The 20,346-nt window shown below is 47.5% G+C and overlaps 1 protein-coding gene across 1 annotated transcript; it reads right to left on the bottom strand.

Moving 5' to 3' along the window:
* Positions 1–17,379: 17,379 nt before the first annotated feature.
* LOC127778579 (F-box/LRR-repeat protein At2g43260-like) lies at positions 17,380–19,940 on the bottom strand. The gene is made up of 2 exons (XM_052305197.1): positions 18,513–19,940; positions 17,380–17,865 (listed from the first exon to the last, which is right to left on the bottom strand). The coding sequence occupies exon 1, from the start codon at positions 19,711–19,713 to the stop codon at positions 18,517–18,519; it is 1,197 nt and encodes a 398-aa protein (XP_052161157.1). The 5' UTR covers positions 19,714–19,940; the 3' UTR covers positions 17,380–17,865; positions 18,513–18,516.
* Positions 19,941–20,346: the final 406 nt, after the last annotated feature.

The raw sequence follows: 20,346 nt of genomic DNA on the forward strand, positions 1-20,346 counted from the left end.
GAAAGCAAGTCAACAACACAATTTAACCAGAGTTAAACTAAGGCAACCAATGTTAGTACATTCACCTGGGGGTGAAATAGCCGTGGACACAGCTTGCATTGACGTACCTATTCGCCTTAGGGATGTGGTGTTTCCTTCCAACCTTATGGTTTTGATACCACAGACCCTTGATGTCATATTGGGCATGGATTGGCTAGCAAAGCATAGAGGAGTAATTGACTGTAGACGTAGAGAAGTTACCCTGACCACACCATGGGGATCAAATATGAGAGCAACCATAGATCAAGATCCTAGGCTAACCGAACGTACTGGAGGTATATTTACCATGCTACCCCTAAAGGGAATGCCCGTAGTGCAGCGATTTCCTGATGTGTTCCCAGAAGATTTACCTGGAATGCCACCAGATCGTGACATAGAGTTCATTATTGACCTGATACCCGGAACTGCCCCCATATCCAAGAGACCATATCGGATGCCGGTCAATGAGTTAGAAGAACTTAAAAGGCAAATCAGGGAGTTGCAAGACAAGGGTTTTGTACGCCCCAGTTCGTCACCTTGGGGAGCCCCAGTGCTATTCGTCAAGAAGAAAGATGGTAGCATGAGAATGTGTGTGGACTACCGCTCACTGAACGAAGTAACCATCAAAAACAAATATCCACTACCACGGATTGATGATCTTTTTGATCAACTCAAAGGAGCTAAGGTGTTCTCTAAGATTGACCTTCGGTCAGGATACCACCAATTGAAAATTAGGACCGGGGATATACCCAAAACTGCGTTCTCAACACGCTATGGATTATATGAGTTCACCGTAATGTCGTTTGGATTAACCAACGCCCCGGCATACTTTATGAATCTTATGAACAAAGTGTTCATGGACTACTTGGACAAATTTGTGGTGGTATTCATCGATGATATTCTAATCTACTCCAAGGATGAGGAAGAACATGCGGAACACTTGCGATTGGTACTCGAGAAACTCCGGAAGCATAAGTTATATGCAAAATTCAGCAAGTGTGAGTTCTGGTTAAAAGAAGTCGCTTTTCTGGGTCACGTAATCTCAGCCGGTGGAGTAGCAGTGGACCCTGCAAAAGTGGAGGCCGTTACGGAATGGAAAGCACCCAAGTCGGTGACCGAAATTCGGAGTTTTCTAGGCTTGGCCGGATACTACCGAAGGTTTATTGAAGGGTTCTCTAAGATAGCCCGACCTATGACACAATTACTCAAGAAGGAAAAGAAGTTTGTATGGTCAGAACAGTGTCAAGAAAACTTTGAGCAGCTCAAAGAAAAGCTGACCTCGGCACCTATTCTAGTTCTCCCTGACAATAGGAAAGACTTTGTTATATATTGTGATGCATCGAGACAAGGACTAGGAGGAGTACTGATGCAGGACGGAAAGGTTGTGGCCTATGCGTCACGACAATTGCGACCACATGAGGAAAACTACCCTACCCATGACCTAGAACTCGCAGCCGTGGTTCATGCGCTAAAGATTTGGAGACATTATCTGATTGGAAACCATTGCGATATCTACACTGACCACAAGAGTCTAAAGTATATCTTCACCCAGTCAGATCTCAACTTGAGGCAAAGGCGATGGTTAGAATTAATCAAGGACTATGATCTAGAGGTTCACTATCACCCAGGCAAAGCAAACGTTGTGGCCGACGCTCTGAGTCGTAAGAGCCATTGCAATCATCTAAGAATGGAAGGGATGGTCCCTGAGCTTAGGGAGGAAATAGCTCAGCTGAACCTACATATAGTACCCCGTGGACAGATAAACACCCTGGACATTCAACCTCTTTTGAGAACCCAAATAGAAGAATCTCAGAAGGACAACGAGGAAATCCGAGAGGTGAAGGAACGCTTAGCTGCAGGACGTGCAAAGGAATTTTCAACCGACGAAAAAGATGTCCTATGGTATAAAAAGAGAATTTACGTACCCGAACAGGGTGGACTGAGGGGATTAATTTTAAAGGAGGCTCACGAATCGGCATATTCATTGCACCCCGGAAGTACGAAAATGTATCAAGATCTGAAGGAAGGATACTGGTGGCCCAACATGAAGAGAGATGTGGCGGAATACGTAGCACTCTGTGACGTGTGCCAAAAGGTGAAGGCTGAGCATCAGTGACCGGCAGGCTTGCTGCAACCCCTTAGGATTCCCGAGTGGAAATGGGATGAGATAGGTATGGATTTTATTGTTGGATTGCCCAAGACCGCAACAGGATATGATTCCATTTGGGTGATCGTGGATCGACTCACCAAGACGGCGAGGTTCATCCCCGTTAAGACGAATTACAGCAGTGCCAAGCTAGCCGAGTTATATATGACCAGGGTAGTATGTCTTCATGGTGTACCTAAGAGGATTATATCTAATCGAGGCACGCAGTTTACCTCGCATTTCTGGGAGAAAGTCCATGAAACCCTAGGAAGTTACCTTGCGTTTAGCACAGCTTATCATCCACAGACAGATGGCCAGACAGAGAGAACCAACCAGGTCCTGGAGGACATGCTGAGAGCTTGTGCGCTGGATTTTAGCAAGGACTGGGAGAGATGTTTGCCCTACGCCGAATTCTCCTACAACAACAGCTTTCAAGCAAGCCTAAAGATGTCGCCCAATGAGGCATTGTTTGGTCGACGATGTCGTACCCCGCTAATGTGGTCTGAGACTGGAGAACGGGCGGTATTTGGACCTGACATTATCCAAGAAGCCGAAGAAAAGGTTCGCTTGATCCGTGACCGTTTAAAGGTAGCACAATCATGACAAAAGAGTTATGCCGACACCCGAAGAAGAAACCTGGAATTTAAGGAAGGAGATTACGTTTATTTAAAGGTTTCTCCGATGAGGGGAACAAAAAGGTTTAAGGTCAAAGGAAAACTAGCACCAAGATATGTGGGACCTTTTCAGATCGTTGCAAGACGAGGAGAAGTTGCCTATCAGTTACAGTTACCAGAGAATATCGCTGATGTGCACCCAGTCTTCCATGTGTCTCAATTAAAGAAATGCTTACGAGTGCCGGAAGAACAAGCTCCGCTGGAAGAGATTCACATTAGCAATGATCTTACGTATCCAGAACACCCGGTCCGGATATTGGATGAAGCCGAAAAGAGGACTAGGAGCAAAGTGTGGCGTATGTACAAGGTACAATGGAGTAATCACACCGAGGACGAAGCCACCTGGGAAAGCGAAGAATTCTTGAGGACAGAATACCCGCATCTATTCGAAAACTGGTAAGAAATCTCGGGACGAGATTTATTTAAGGGGGGTAGGTTTGTAACACCCTGAAAATTCGACCGACAAAAATCTAAACTCTAAAAATACGGATTTTCAAAAACTTTTTAAATTAATTGCATCATGCCGATCCTATTCGCCTATTTTATTTGGATTTGATCTCGAAGTTTATTAACCGTGAGTAAAGAATAGTTAATTAGGAATAAACCATAAAAACAAGTTGGTAAAATAAATATAAATTAAAATAAAGATTAGGTGTGGATAGAAATAAATAAAATATTATCGCGACCATATTTGGATCAATTAAATTTAAATACGATGGGATAAGAATTAACCCTAATTAAAAACTCAAATAAATCATATAAAAATAAAAATGGGTAATATTAATTTTAAGTGAATCCATTAGTCGGAATAACACAAATGTTGAGTAAAATTCATGAATGCAAAGATTAGAAATTATAGAATCAAATTTATAGGGGAAATAAACTAAAAGTGGAATAAATAAGAAAATGCACTGTTCATTATGGCGAAGGTGTTCGATCGCGTCCCTAGCCCTAACCCCTCCCCTGCCGCTCGCGCTGCCCGCCCGCCGCGCCGCCGTCGCCATCGTCGCCGTCGCGTCGCCGTCGGCCTCGCGCCCCGCGCCCGCGCGTCCCATCGCCGTCGCGTCGCCGCTGCTGCGCCGCGCCCCCGAGCCCCGTGCCGCCCCTGCCACGCCGCGCCAACGTCGCCGCGCCATCGCCATCGCCGTCGCTCGTCGCGTCGCCGCGCCACGCGCCCGTCCCGTCGCCGCACGCCGTCGCCGCTCGGCCGTCGCGTCGCCGCTGCCGCGCCGTCGCCATCGCGCGTCGCATCACCGTCTCGCGCCGCGCGCCGTCCCATCGCTGTCGCCCATTGCCTCCGCCGCTGCTGCGTCGCGCCGCAGCCGCGCCTCGCGCCGCGCGCCCCCCCCTCTCCCCTCTTCCCTTCTCTCTTCCCCTCCCCGCGCCCTATAAAGCCGGCCGCCCCCTTCCTTCTCCTCTTCTCCACCCCGGCCACCCCATCTCTCCTCCCCTTCCCTCTCCCCACGCGCCGCCGTTGTCGTGACCGCCGCGCCGCCACCTTAGAGCCGCCGCGCCACCGCCACAAAACCGCCGCGCCGCGCCGCGCTTTGCGCCGCCGTCGCCATCGTCCCCGCGGCACCGTCGTCTGCGTCGCCGCCGCTGCCGGTGAGCCGTCTCTCCCCCCCTTCGCGTCCACCGCCGTCGCCGCTCGGGTAGGGAGAGAGGGAACCGAGAGAGAGAGGGGCAGGGAGGAGCCGGGAGGAGGAAGAAGAAAAGAAAAGAGAGAAGAGAGAGAGAAAAGAAAAGAGAGAAGAGAGAGGGAGAAAAGAAAAGAAGGAAGAGAAAAAGAAAAGAAAAGAAAAGGGAAAAGAAAAAGGGGGAAAAGAGAAGGAAATAAGTAGGAAAAATTAGGAGAAATTTAGGACACTTAAAAATATTAGAATTTAAGTATAGGATTAACGAAAATATAGTATTTGCAAAATAATGCTATAATCATAGATGTATTTAAAAACTAAACAATTAGGTGAATTATATAGATTATTGTAGATTGTTTTTAATGATCTCTACAAATGATCAATTCGCGGTAGTAATTTAGATATAATTAATTAGATGAATTCTTATAGGCTATTATAAATTATATTTGGGTAATCTCTATAAGAAATCGATTCACGATAGAAATTCGGATTTAATCACTAGGAATTTTAGACGTATATTATATTTAATCATTTAGTCATAGACTAAATTAAATCGTATAATATTATAAGATAATTTTAGGATTCCGTCCGATGTTTAGCTCGCAATAGAAATTTCTAACCAAATATATGAATATAATACTCGGGTAGATTCAATCAAAAACTTATGCTAACCAAATATTTACACCCGCAAAATAGCTTAGGATATATAAATCGAAATTGGGTTTGCCCTAGTCCGCGAATAGTAAAATTAATATAAAAGAATCGACTTTCGCGTTCGACTTCCATTTGGATTTATTTGGGATTTTTATTTGAATTCTAACCGAATTCAAATCAATTTTCGCACGTAACTATAGAGCCCGAGGGAGCTGCGGATCCAAGTGAAGGCCAAGACCCGCAAGACTTTGAGCAAGGCAAGTCATCACTATTCCTTGAACATGTTGATCCCAATTGCGAAATTATTTTATTTACAAATAAAATTGCATGCAATGATGAACATCCTACTTGTGATTATGCCATGCCTTGATTATTGTTTGCCCTTATTCCTTCGTAACCATGTTTACGTATGAGTCCCTAGTCAATTATGACAATTGCTTAGAAATGCTATTCTAGAATTATGCATACTCATATTTATCAAATGCTATATGCCTGGGCAATTACCTTTGGGAAGGTAATTGAGATGCGGCATGTGGAGACATGAGCGCCACATTGCCATGATATTGATGACATGATTTGTGAAAGGAAAAAAATAAAACTAAACAACTATTTTCGACTGGGGCGGACGGAGGATTTGGGTGGTATCTGGAAAAGGCTAGTACCGTCCCCGGTCAATTAAGGACCGAGCCATGAAGTTAAGCATGAAACGACCCCCGTACAACCGTACTTCTCGAATGGGTATAGACCTAGCGGATTAGATAGCCGAGCGGAGGCAGTATCCCTGCATAGATGGTTCACCCCTGAGTGAGGCAGGTGCGCTACGATGGGACAGCCGTTGAGGTAGGGCCGAGAGGCGTGCCCTACATCGGTGTCGCCATTGGTAGGACTGCCATGAGTGTGTGAGAGAGATAACTTAACTTGAACCCTAATTTAATATGTGTGTGAGACTTCTCTTTCCCGGGAGCGCCAGAACTCCTCTCACTGCTAGAAACATGGACGCCTAGAGTGCATGAGGATTTAAGTTCATGGAGCGGGTACTGCCAATGCGAGGTTATCGAAAAGCTTTGCCGTGACGCGTCTCATGTGTTGGGACGAGGCTCATGTGTTGGGCAGTTGCGGAGTGCGGGTAAAGTGTACATCCACTGCAGTGTGAGTAAACCAAATCTATTCGAATAGCCGTGCTCGCGGTTATTGAGCACCGGGACATGTATTACACTTGGCTAGACTCTAAATTCTTAACTTGTGTGGGATGGGATATTGCATGATGATTTTTATGCTGATGGAGCCACTTCCTGAGAGGTGGGAATGTGGACGTCCTCAGAAAACCATAACGACTCGATGGCGGGAAGCTATCCTTGGGATCACAATGGATGGTGGACAGAACCGTCATTGTTTAATATGAACACTGGTACTAAAATTTGATTAGTCTGTGCTAGGTCTTAGGCTTGCGAAAAGAATTACAAAACTGGCTTTGCGCAAAGGAACCATAGCTATCCTTTGAATACCCCTATCATGTGCATTTCTTGCTGTGGTGGCTTGCTGAGTACGGTTGGTACTCACCCTTGCAAATATAAAATTAATCAGAAGCGGGAGATGAAGCTTCGGAGGATCCCTATGCCTACTACCAGGAGGGAGAAGAAGACGATGGCGCTCAGTAGGTCTTAGTTACGGTCGTTGCCTGTGGCAATGGCATGCCGCTGCCTGAATTCCGCTGCCTCCTCTATTTCTGCTTTTGGATGTATTCCGGACCGCTCGGTTCGATGATTTAAGAGAATGCCTGCGGGCTTATGATGTAATAATTAGCACTAGACTCTCGTGTATGTGCTTTTGGTATTTCAGCTATGAACTCGTGTGTACCAGACTACTTGATCCAGGGAAATGGTACTGTTTACACGAATGATTCCTGTTATAGAAACGGGGGTCCACAGAGCTGGTATCAGAGCCATACGACTGTAGGAAAAGACCAAAAGGTGCCCCACCCCTTTCCTAAGTTGGCCAAGGGAGAAATTCCCGCTTAGTAATACTTTCAAAAATAAAAACGCTATGTTTACAAAACTTTACGTAATTTCGCACTTTACTCTTAACTATTTCCTTCGCAAAACCAATTTTTATTTTCAACTGACTTTGGGTTTTTCTTAAACTTAGATGGCAGACCAGGATTTGCCCGCTACCTAGGAGTTGAGCTTACCTCAGTCAGAGGGGTATGTCATTGAGCTGCATCGGATGTTGAGGCGTCTGCGATACTCTGGGTTTCCGTCATACAGTGAGACAGTGTGGTTCAGTTTGGGAGGCTCGAGTCGAGGTTCACCCCCGAGTCCCTTCCGAGTTGGATTACAGCTTTCAGACACGTCACCACCGAGACCTGCCAGAGACCGCGATGCAGGATGCAGCCCGGGAGGCCTTCCTCCGACTCAGCTCTATCCACCGAGCTGAGTTAGCGAGTACCGAGTTTGCTCATCACCCGTTCCGGGAGGAGGGCAACTCAGTTTGCACAGTTCAAGACACGCCCTGCTGCTACAACCCGATGGTGACTCGGTTGTCACGATGGGCTGAGGCAGTAGATGACTACTACGAGGAGGCTCTGTTGGAGATTGACGACCACCAGAGACGTATGGGAGAGTTAGAGACTGAGGTGACCGACCTCACAGCGCAGCAGCTTCAGCTGGAGGAGGAGCACCAGGCTTGGGGCAGTGAGATAGACTCACTGAAGGCACAGCTCCAGGTCCACAGCGACCAGTTCCAGCAGTTATCTGACCAGTACAACGACCGCCGCGGGATGATGGATACACTGGAGGAGCAGCTGAGAGAGAGTCAGGAGCACGTCAGCCAGCTGGAGGAGCAGCTTCGAGCAGCCACGATCAGCACCACAGGGGCTTCTACTTCCATAGCAGTAGGCCGTGACCGCTACTTCTTCCTCACCCCGCCGTACCCACCAGCGTTCCACGCTCTTCTGGGAGAGGCTAGTATGCTAGCTACCGAGTCAGCACCTTACCTGGTGGACCCGACAGTGACACAGCCACCTGCCCCGGAGATTGTGCACACTCCACTGATCCCTACACCTTCTCCGCAGCTGGGTTCTAGTTTGGAGACTCCGATCCAAGTCGACTCCAAGACAGAGGGGACCGACACCGAGCCAGAGATCGAGCCAGACATCACTGATCCTTCAGAGGATGAGACCCCTGTTCCCCGCATCACCTTCCTCGGAGGCCCTCGCACCCTCAGCACTGCTCGCAAGAGCACACGACCTCCGGGCAAGAGGCCCAAGCCAGATCCAGAGGCCACTACTTCTGAGCCGTGGGGACTCAGGTTTGCGCGTGCCAGCGACCACCCTCTACCTGCCCCAGGATCCTGCGGATGGCTGGATGACTAGACTGGAGGATTATTGCAGCTTCGATCTCGCTTCAGTTAGTTTTTGGATAGCATGCGAGACACCCCCCCTCCCTACCTAGATGGACGAGTAGTTTGATGATTAGTTCGATGTATCTTTGGATGAATCTTATTTGGACTGCGTATGTATGCAGTCGATTGCATCATGATTTATGTACTATTTGTGAAACTCTGTGATGTTATTTATGATATCTATTGTTGTTGTGTCATAAATGAGTTTATTCCACCAAGCTGGCAAAACAAAGTTCACATCAAAACAATCTCCCCCCCCCCCCCCCCCCTTAATGGGATAAAGCCTTAAAAGATAGCTAGAGAATTAGGATACTTACTCAATCAATCAACCTGCACAGATGGCAAGCCGACGTCGGGCAACAACTAGCAATGATGAAACTCAGACACCTGACTTAACCACTCTGGCCGGAATTATGGCCACCCAAACCCAACTTCTCCAAGCCATCGCAAATAACCAAGGCAACCGCGGCGGATCAAGCTTTGGAGAATTTATGAGGACCAAGCCACCCACATTCGCCACAGCTGAAGAACCTATGGATGCTGAAGATTGGTTAAGGGTCATTGAGAAGAAGCTAACTCTTGTTCGAGTACGGGAGGCCGATAAAGTGATCTTTGCGGCAAACCAATTGGAAGGACCAGCCGGAGACTGGTGGGACACATACATAGAAGCTCGAGAAGAAGATGCTGGAGAACCAAACTGGGAAGAATTTACCACAGCCTTCCGTGACAACTTCGTGCCTGCCGCAGTGATGCGGATGAAGAAGAATGAGTTCAGGAGACTACGGCAAGGGAATACCACAGTACAAGAGTACCTGAACCGTTTCACTCAGTTGGCACGCTACGCGACTGGAGATCTTGCCGACGAAGAGGAAAAGATCGACAAATTCATTGAAGGCTTGAATGACGAGTTGCGTGGGCCCATGATTGGACAAGACCACGATAGTTTCCAAAGTCTAATTAATAAGGTCGTTAGGCTGGAAAACGACCGGAAGGTCATGGAGCACAATCGTAAAAGGAGGCTTGCCATGAACCGCCCGCCTCAGACCGCACCCCAGCGTCCTAAAGGGACAACCTCCTCAGCATGGAGACCAACAGTGGTGACAACCAGTCGACCTGCCGCCTCCAGCAATTTCCATAGGCCGGTTACCATTCAGAACCAAGCTCCTACACCGAATCAGGCCGCCACTGGATCAGTAAGGCCGGGAAGCTGTTTCAACTGTGGAGAGTATGGGCATTTCGCCAATAAATGTCCTCATCCAAACAAGACACCCATTCGCACCGGAGCTAATGCAACGGCTATTCACGGGACTGCTACCCCTGCTGCTGGACGAGGTCTATTCAGGACTCCGCAGACTAACAGGACCGCTACCGGATTTGGACGCGGGCAAGTGAACCACGTTCGAGCTGAAGAGGCCCAGGAAGACCAAGGCGTACTGATGGGTATGTTTTCACTCAACTCCACTCCAGTTAAAGTTCTCTTCGATTCGGGAGCATCGCATTCATTTATATCTTTGAAAGCAAGTCAACAACACAATTTAACCAGAGTTAAACTAAGGCAACCAATGTTAGTACATTCACCTGGGGGTGAAATAGCCGTGGACACAGCTTGCATTGACGTACCTATTCGCCTTAGGGATGTGGTGTTTCCTTCCAACCTTATGGTTTTGATACCACAGACCCTTGATGTCATATTGGGCATGGATTGGCTAGCAAAGCATAGAGGAGTAATTGACTGTAGACGTAGAGAAGTTACCCTGACCACACCATGGGGATCAGATATGAGAGCAACCATAGATCAAGATCCTAGGCTAACCGAACGTGCTGGAGGTATATTTACCATGCTACCCCTAAAGGGAATGCCCGTAGTGCAGCGATTTCCTGATGTGTTCCCAGAAGATTTACCTGGAATGCCACCAGATCGTGACATAGAGTTCATTATTGACCTGATACCCGGAACTGCCCCCATATCCAAGAGACCATATCGGATGCCAGTCAATGAGTTAGAAGAACTTAAAAGGCAAATCAGGGAGTTGCAAGACAAGGGTTTTGTACGCCCCAGTTCGTCACCTTGGGGAGCCCCAGTGCTATTCGTCAAGAAGAAAGATGGTAGCATGAGAATGTGTGTGGACTACCGCTCACTGAACGAAGTAACCATCAAAAACAAATATCCACTACCACGGATTGATGATCTTTTTGATCAACTCAAAGGAGCTAAGGTGTTCTCTAAGAGCACAATTATCCCAAAAATTCATCGTTCATCCAAAGTTCATCATTCATTCATCCATTCCATTGCATCATTTATTCATCCATCCACTGCACCATTCCATTCATCCGCATCAGAGAGAGAGGGGTACCTAGAGAGGAGACGACGAGCAGAGGAGGCGGCGCACGGCGACGACGAGTCCCGGCCGGCGCATGGTGCACGGCTTCTCGGCACGGCGGCGCGGCGGCGGCTTGGCACGGCGGCACTGAGGAGGAGAAGAGGGGGTTAATCGGCGAACAATAGTAAACGAGGGGAAGCGGGGGGAGTGGTCTCACCGTGGAGGTCCCGGTCGAGAGGAGGAGGTGGCGGAGAGGAGATCCCGGTGGCAGCGACGACGGTCCTGGCGTGGAGACTGAGAGGAGGTCCCGGCGGCCGTCAAGAGAGTTAGTGAGGCGGCGGCGGTGGAGAGGGCGGCGGCGAGGAGGGCGGTGGAGAGGTCGAGGCGGCGGTGGAGAGGGCGGCGTAGAGGGCGGAGATGGCGGCAGAGAGGACGGCGGAGATGGCGGCGGAGAGGTCGAGGCGGCGACGGTGGAGATGGCGGTGGAGATGGACGGCGGCGGTCGAGAGAGTGAGTGAGGCGGCGGCGGTGGAGAGGGCGGTGGAGAGGTCGAGGCGGCGGTGGAGAGGGTGGCGTAGAGGGCGGAGATGGCGGCAGAGAGGGCGGCGGAGATGGCGGAGAGGGCGGCGGATTTGGCGGCGGCGAGGGCGGTGGTGGAGAGGTCGAGGCGGCGGTGGAGAGGAGGGCGTAGAGGGTGGCGGAGAGGTCGAGAGAGGCGAGTCGGCGGTCGAGACAGTGAGTGAGTGAGAGTGGGTGCCGGATCTGGATTGATCTAGAAGATGTCCAACCCTAGGTCAACCCTAGTCAAACTCACATGTGACGGCCGCCAACTATGGGGCCGTCACAGGTGGCCTCACCTGTGACGGGCGCCAACTGTGGAGCCGTCACAGGTGAGGCCACCTGTGACAGGCCCAACACTCTGGGCCGTCACAGATGATGTCACCTATGACGGCCCCACAGTTAGAACCCGTCACAGGTGAGTTTACCTACAGCAATTTTATTTTATTTTATTTCACTTAGTTCTTTTATTTTCCTTAACATATTTCCACATACACTATATATTTTTGTTATACTTAATTATTTTATTTCACTAACAGTAGTAATTGCACTTCATTATTTTACTAATTGTATTATTTTATTTCAATGGTTATACTAATTTAATTATTTTATTTCACTTCTAGTGGGTGCTTCACTTAATTATTTTATTTGACTATTTCATTAGCAATATACTATTGATCATTGCGAACATATTAGAGTCATACAGATAACAGACATGTAGACATAAACTACGTACATAAATTACAAAAATAATCCTTCCTTATAGTCGACGCGTGCATATTGAACGTCATCTTCTTCTTCCTCCTCTTCTAGAGGTATTTCTTGACCTATGCCATGGACGTGCTGGTTGTAATCATCCTTGTCTGCAATATTGTCCAATCCAACAATTCTCCTTTTCCCTTCACGAACAACATGTAGTTTCTTGTTACACGGGTCAACTATGTAGAACACTTGAACAACTTGTTTGGCGAGAACGAACGGTTCATCCTTGTACGCGTTGTTAGCCAAGTTGATAGTGGTGAAACCTTCATTGTCAACTTTTACATTGCGAAGATCGACCCATCAACAACGAAACAATGGGACTTTGAACTTCAAGTAATCTAGCTCCAATATTTGCTCAACTCTACCATAGTATTGATCACGATGACCACCGACACTAGCAGCCTCGATGCGTAACCCACTGTTCTGCACTGTGCATTTGCTGTCTTGCTTTACCGTGTGAAAGGTGTATCCATTTATGTCATATCCTTGCTAGGTGGTGGCACTCCATTTAGGACCCTGTGACAACCACTAAAGTGTTTCACTAGACAAGTTCTGCAACCTGGCAATTCGGTTCTTCTGCCACTCGTTGAAAGAAGACATGTGCTTATTTCTAACCCAACTCTCTGATCGGGCTGGGTTCTCCTGTCAGAGAACTGCAAGGTGTTCGTCAACGTACGACACCACATCAGTCATATGCTGCAGTACCGTGAAATGAGCTTTATCGTACACCTTCCGATCCAACCTAACAGTCTTTCTTCCAACAGTACCAACACCATCAAGCCTCCGTTCGTGATGAGATCGTGGTAATCCAATTGAAGAAGTTTCTGACCTGTAGTCCACACAAAAATCGATGACCTCTTCGGTGGTGTAACTCTCGATGATACTCCCCTCGGGGTGTGAACGGTTCCGTACATAACCCTTAAGGATTCCCAGGTACCTTTCGCAAGGATACATCTGCGTCATGAATGCTGGACCACAGCACTTTGTTTGCCTCACAAGGTGCATGGGAAGATGATCCATTATGTCAAAGAAAGTTGGAGGAAAGTACATCTCAAGATGACATAGGGTTCTCACAAGTTCTGCCTGTAGTTCATCTAGTCCCTCGGGATCAATGATCTTCTGGCGGATTGCATGGAAGAAGGAACATAACCACTGGATCGTGTGTCGCACCTTAGGAGGCAAAATATTCCTTAGTGCAACGGGCAATAGCTGTCTGATAAGAACGTGGCAATCATGTGACTTCATTCCTACCAACTTAAGATCTTGCAGTGAAACGAGCCTACTGATTCTTGATGATTAACCAGATGGAACCTTTATACCACTCAAACATGTTAGCAAATCAATCTTCTCTTCTTTCGAGAGAGTGTAGCAGGCTAGAGGAAGGTAAACCCTGCCAGATTCTGTGGTTATGGGATGTAGTTCCGAGCGAACACCCATTTCTTCCAGATCTCGTCGGGCGTTGAGACTATCCTTTTTAGTACCTGGGTTAAGCAGTAATCCCATTAAACTCTCGCATACATTCTTCTCGACATGCATAAAATCTATGCAGTGGTGAACTTCAAGATCCTTCCAGTATGGTAGTCTCCAAAATATTGACTTCTTTTTCCACATGCTCCTCTCTTTTGTCTTTTGTTTTTCCACATGCTCCTCTGTTTTTTCCTTCGACGTGCTCTTCTCTTTTGTCTTTCCAACTTTCCTCTTTTTTCCAAACTCGTTGGTTATTCCCATCACTAAGTTGTGCACCTCTGTCCCTGTTAGCTCTTCCGGGGGTCCGGCTGTATCTCTGTGTCCATTGAAATTCTTTTTCATATTCCTATACGGGTGATACCTTGGGAGAAATCTCTTGTGACCCATGTAGACCGTCTTGTGTGAATGCTTCAACCATTTGCTTCTTGTTTCCTCCATACACTCCGAACATGCCCATTTCCCTTTCACAGTTTGGCCAGAAAGGTTGCCAAGGGCCGGATAATCGTTGATGGTACAAAACAGCATCGCATGGAGGTTGAAATACTCTTGTGCATATGCATCCCATGTCCGTGTGCCCTCATTTCATAGCCTTTCGAAGTCATCGATTATCGGTTCAAGGAACACATCGATATCGTTGCCAGGTTGTCTCGGTCCTTGAATGAGCATGGCAAGCATAATATACTTTCTTTTGAAGCACAACCAGGGAGGAAGGTTATAGTTAACAAGCAGAACTGGCCATGTACTGTGACGACTGCTCAAATCACCAAATGGATTAATGCCGTCCGTACACATTGCGAAACGCATGTTTCTTGGGTCATTTGAGAATTCCTGGTAAATCCTATCGATTGTCCTCCACTGTACTGAATCTGCTGGGTGCCTCAGCATACTATCGACTTTCCGTTCTTCGGCATGCCAGCGCACTAGCTTAGCTTGTTCCTTATTCGCAAACATTCTCTTCATGCGCTCCGCAATTGGGAGATACCACACCACCTTTGTTGGGCCTCCCCTCTTTGACTTACTTCCTTCACCTTCACTCTTTGCTCGTTTGTATCTTGATGCCCCACAGACAGGGCAGACATCCAAGTCAGCGTATTCCTTGTAATACAAAATGCAGTCATTCAGACATGCATGAATTCTTCTGACCTCCAGGCCCAACGGATATAATACTTGCTTCGTTTCTTATGTCGTCTGCGGTAAATTGTTCCCCTCTGGCAACAGGTCCTTTAACAGCTCAAGAAGTTATGTAAAACTCTTGTCCGACCAGCTATTACTAGCCTTAAGCTTCATGAGTTCCAACACGCATGACAACTTGCTGTGCTTCGACTTGCATCCATCATACAAGGGCATCTGACAATCTTCTACCAACTTACTAAACTTCTCAAAATCTCTATCGTTGTCTTCTGCGTCTTCAATGTCATGCAACATTGTAGATAGACATTGAGTGTCTAAATATATGGTCTCTCTACCTAAAGGAGAAGGTACGAACATGCCTTCTCGAGCTGCGGCGCCGGCGGTGTTCTCTACATCCTGATCCAACACTTCTTCCACTGCGACATCAGGCGCCTCTTGCTCTCCATGCTTGGTCCAGCAGGTATATTTCTTCATGAATCCATTCATTATCAAATGAGCATGCACTTCATCGCTATCTTCGATCATCTGTTCATTCTTACAATCCCTACATGGACACAACATGTGCATGCTCATCCTACTTTTTCTGTCATTATCCGCAAATGTGACAAATTCAGTGACCCTCTCTCTATACTCGGTAGACGAACGATGCGCATAGTACATCCATCTACGATCCATCTGAAATCAACAACATACGAAGAAAAATATATGATGATCGATATATTGAGAAGGAATGGAGAATAATGTGTTTTTTACCTTGAATTTTAGCAAAAAAAATCACCCCCCTTGCCCTCCCAACCGATTTGTGAACAGTGAACCGGTCGGGATGGAAAGCAGTTGGTGGTTTGGGGGGTATTTATAGACCCAACACACCTCAAACGGGTTAGATTAGAAAAGCCTGTCAAAGGTGTTGGTCATACCTTTGACGGGCTTCAATTGAGTTGCCCGTCAAAGGTATTGACCTACCTGTGACGGGCCGTAAAAAAATCCGTCACAAGTGGCGGACCACCACCTGTGATGGCTCATAGTGCCACGGCCCGTCACAGGTGAGGGGATACCAGTGACGGGTTGGGAGGAAAACCCGTCACTTCCTCACCTGTGACGGCTTTTCCTTCCGGCCCGTCACAGGTGAGGGGATACCTGTGACGGGCCACAGCCGGATGCCCCACCAATGACGGCAAACTTAGCGACCCGTCAAAGGTGACGGTCATCTGTGACCAATTCATAGGCCCGTCACTGGTATGCCGTCACAGATGTAGGGTTCTGGCGTAGTGGGCGGTGAGGACTGGATCTGGCGTTCGACCTTGAGCCCCGACCTCGTCGGCGGCCCGCCGGTGATGACAACGACCAGAGACGCGCGCCTCTATGTCACCCTGGCCGCGCTGAGGGGCTCCTTGGTGGTGGTACAGGACGACGGGGAGAGCGCGGAAGCGGTGGTGGTGCTCGACGACGGGAGGGTCGTCTTCTGGGTGTGGGACACCACGTTTTCACACGCCGATGCCGGCGGCGTCATGCTGGTGTACGACCCGGCCACCGGCGGCCAAACGGAGGTGGCGGCGATGGCGGGTGCCGTCCATGTCGGCATGTACACGGGAAGCCTGCTGCGTCTGCGCAACTAGTGACTTCCCCGTCTTAAGGGTGTTTTTATTTATGGCAGTAGCTACATTTAAATCATGCCATTAATCTTAGTTTGTATGCGTAGTATTTTATAGACCTTTAGTTAAAGTTAATCACTGAGAGCAGGTACAATAGCAGACTATTAGCCAGCTACAAACATATTTTAATGAGATAAAAGATGAGAGAGAAGAGCAGCAGACTACAGATCTGTAGCCAGCTGCAGCACGAACTCCAAGACGTAATGTGCGTATGACAAATAAGACCATATACTAACTAATAGTATAGTAAGCAATTATGGTATGAATTGGCTATTAGATTGGCTATAGATAAATTGGAGCTAACAGTGGGCTATACTATTAAACTTGCTCTCTATTTTCCTACTGTGGCCCCTTTTACTTTTCAGTTATATATATATGTTTTAATTTCATTGCTCACCGTGTCCAATGGAAAGCGTCGCCTAGAACAAACATGCTGAACCTGAATAGGTTTCTAGTAGTAGACATGCATGCAGCCGATTTGTTTCAAGATTACAGCCTTGCTATTGGCCTAATTTCGATTTCATATTAGAAAAGATCCTTAATTCAATTGTAAGACACAACTTTTTTTTTTTGGTTTTACACAAGGAAAAAAAAGACATACGTGAACAAAGAAAGAACATACACCGTCCCATCCACAGGGCAAAAAAGTTGATCTGATAAACAGACACGCCTACGAATGTCAGCATGTGCATACAATCGACTGCAGTTATCATATATCATATACTCCCTCCGTTTTCCTCCGTTTCAAAATATTTGACACCGTTGACTTTTTAGTACGTGTTTGACCATTCGTCTTATTCAAAAAATTTAAGTAATTATTTATTTTTTTCATATCATTTGATTCATTGTTAAATATACTTTCATGTACACATATAGTTTTACATATTTCACAAAATTTTTTTTAATAACACAAACGGTCAAATATGTGCTAAAAAGTCAACAGTGTTAAACATTTTAAAACGGAGGGAGTATCATAGTACCGTTCTATTTGTCATGCTCACTATCTGGTGCAGGCATGCATCAATTTGCGAGTTTCCAGAATTTCATGGTCACTATAGGAGATTAAGTAATGAAAAAAAAAACCATGGTTTTATGAACCGAAAACATTTTTTTGGAACCGATATCATTATGATCCGTCTTTGAAAGAAAGCCAACACGGGGACAGGGATTTCTTTAGAGATTCACAAACAATAATTAAAAGCAGCATACTGTGGATTCCAGTTTTAGGTAGAAAATACCATGGAACAACCCACAGGTCCAAAAACTATTCACTAGCTGCATAACTGAACCATCTGCAGAACCAAGAAAAATAACACCCCAGTAGCTTGCACGGCAGTAGCCTGTCCAAGAGTGTTATAGTTTTCAGGAGCGGCCTCAAATTCTCCAGTATGCAATCACACCAGTCCTGACATCGGTTTTGCTCCTCTTCTTTTGGCACTTCTTCCATTTCTGCAGGAAGAAAATTATTTTGTACAACGCATTCAGGAGAGATTTGGCAATTAACTTCATTGAACACAAAAACATAACCACAATAACCAGCAAACAGTTTGCTAAAATAGTAGGCCGAAAATTACTATGGTTCTTATTCCATTTCAAATGCAAAATTTACTATGAAAAAAACTTGATAGAACTATTATGCACCTTTATATTCAAATGCAAATCCACACAAAAGGCCCTCCCATTATTTTTTTTATCAACATGTCGAGAAGATATGTGCTCATTCAAATTAAAAAGACCCTCCTTAAACACCAAGTTTAGCAAGAATTGCCAATTGCCAGCAATGCAAAATTACCAATTTACAATACATCTAAATGAATAGAGTATATGATTTTAAGTGTTTGACTAACGATTGAAGTCCTTATATTCCTGAAACAAATAATCAAACTATATAGGCCCATTTCCTAATTTCAGTTGGATATCATCTTATTTCGATGAGCATATGGAAGCTTTTAGCATAAAAGATACAAGTAGAAGATGAATTTGCAATGAAATTTGTAGAACTGCATTTGTGACAGATAAGTAAATGACAAAATGATGCTGTTTATCAAATCACGGCATGAATACCAATTATGTGATGATACGAAACCAAACTTTACCTTGTCACATACTCTGTGGACATAATTGATTTCCAGTATATACACCTACTCCAGTAAAGATACTAGCCTTTGTCTGAACTATCTCTGAGGAAGTGTTGGTTACTGGATTATAAATCCAGACCATCCCTTTTGATCCTATCTGCACCCAAAGTACCACATTTCCCTCATCCGTCACAAGCAAAGGTTGCACACCATCTCCAAAACCATCAAAAGCAAATTCAACATTTATCCTATATTCTTTGGACCACATACCATTCTCAAAATCAACTAGAAACCATAAGTCCACCGCAGAAATTCGATCATTGAAATGTGCTGTACACAAAGTTCCTTCAAGTTGGGCTAACATAAGACGATCGGTAAGGTCAGCATAGTTGAGTGTGCCATTCGCTTCCTCAAGAATTCTGTTTACTGGCCCTTGGAGAGCCGTGCTCCACTGCTCCGTAGCAAGGTCGAAGCAAGGTATGCAGCCCGTAGCAAAATAGTAGGAGGGATCCATTTGCCAGAGATCCAAGAAGAAGTAAGCAGCCCCTTCGAAGACAACTCCATTGGTGCAGCTCGGATCAAGATACCCCGGTGGACTCTCCATCTTCCTCCACCGTCCATTCATGTCGCCGATTGCGAAAACCTCACACACTGGATCAGCCTCATATCCATCCTCCAAGTCCTCTAGAATCCGGAGTAGTTTGTACTCTCCTGTGGAATTCGTCTGACCAAATGCAAACCAGGCTGGCCTCATCCCGTTGCGACGCGCCATATCCTCTGCAAAGCCGAAGGGCAAGGCGGAGACGGATCCTGTGGCGGGGTCGAGCACGCTGACGCGGTGGTGCTCCCCGGCGACGAGGACACGGTCGTAGCTCGCCGTCAGCACCCTGCACTCGCCGCCCACGCCGAGGATCTCCTCGACGACGTTGCCGGACAGGTCCACGAGATCAACGCAGCATCGACTGGGGAAGCTGTCAACCAAGACGGCGAGGAGCGGGTGAGGGTGGACGGCGGCGTAGGCGGCGAGGAAGAGCCGGTCCGTGGTGAAGGACAGCCACGAGCGGCAGACGGCGCGGAGGCGGCAGATCGGCTTGGCGGGGAGGCGCAGCAGGACCTCGAGCAGCAGCTCCGGGGGCAGGACGCCGTCCACGGCTCCGAACCCACTTCCCGGTGCGGCGGCGGCGGCGGCGGCGGCGGCGCACGGCTCTGGGGACGCCATCGCGGACGCCTGGATTGGGGGTCAAAACCGGATGAAAACTTGAACCAATCAGTGCGAGAAGAAGGACGAGTTCTCTGCCATCAAGGAGAAGGGTTTACCTCGAGCGGAGCGCGGTGGCCAGCCGGAGTCCAGCACGGCGGCGGTGGCGCCGTCTCTCGTCTCTCGCCGGGATGTGTCTGAGAAGAGAAATCGGACATTCTGACACTTCCAAGAGTGGGTTTCGGCGTAATGCCATTCTAAATGGAGTCGTTAAAATGCCACTTTGAACCAATACCAAACCGCTGCTTTGCCATATTTATCATTTCACAGGATTTTCATTATTTTTCGCACTTAGCCTTCCCAAAATACCCCTCCGAGTGACTGTCGCTGTCCGGGTGCTCGCCGCCGCCTGCCTCCTTTTGCGCCGACGCAAGGGTCGGTGACCTCGCTGCCCCCGCTCTAGAAAAATCCGATGGCAAAGACCCCGCAGGAGCTCCTAGCCCAACGGCCGCCGACGAGGAGGAGGAGAGCGACAGCAGCCGACAAGGAGGAGGAGAGCGGCGCGACGGTAGATAGCCACACAGCGTGACAGCCTTGCCACTGCCATGCCCCTGTCGACGCTACTCGCGGCCATCGGCAAGGAGAGGAGAGCGG

This window comes from Oryza glaberrima, chromosome 7, assembly GCF_000147395.1.
Source record: "Oryza glaberrima chromosome 7, OglaRS2, whole genome shotgun sequence".
NCBI classification, from domain to species: domain Eukaryota; kingdom Viridiplantae; phylum Streptophyta; class Magnoliopsida; order Poales; family Poaceae; genus Oryza; species Oryza glaberrima.

Bases quoted from the DNA above. Each gene is read 5' to 3' on its own strand.
- LOC127778579 (XM_052305197.1), bottom strand. From the start codon at position 19,713: ATGGCGTCCCCAGAGCCGTGCGCCGCCGCCGCCGCCGCCGCCGCCGCA.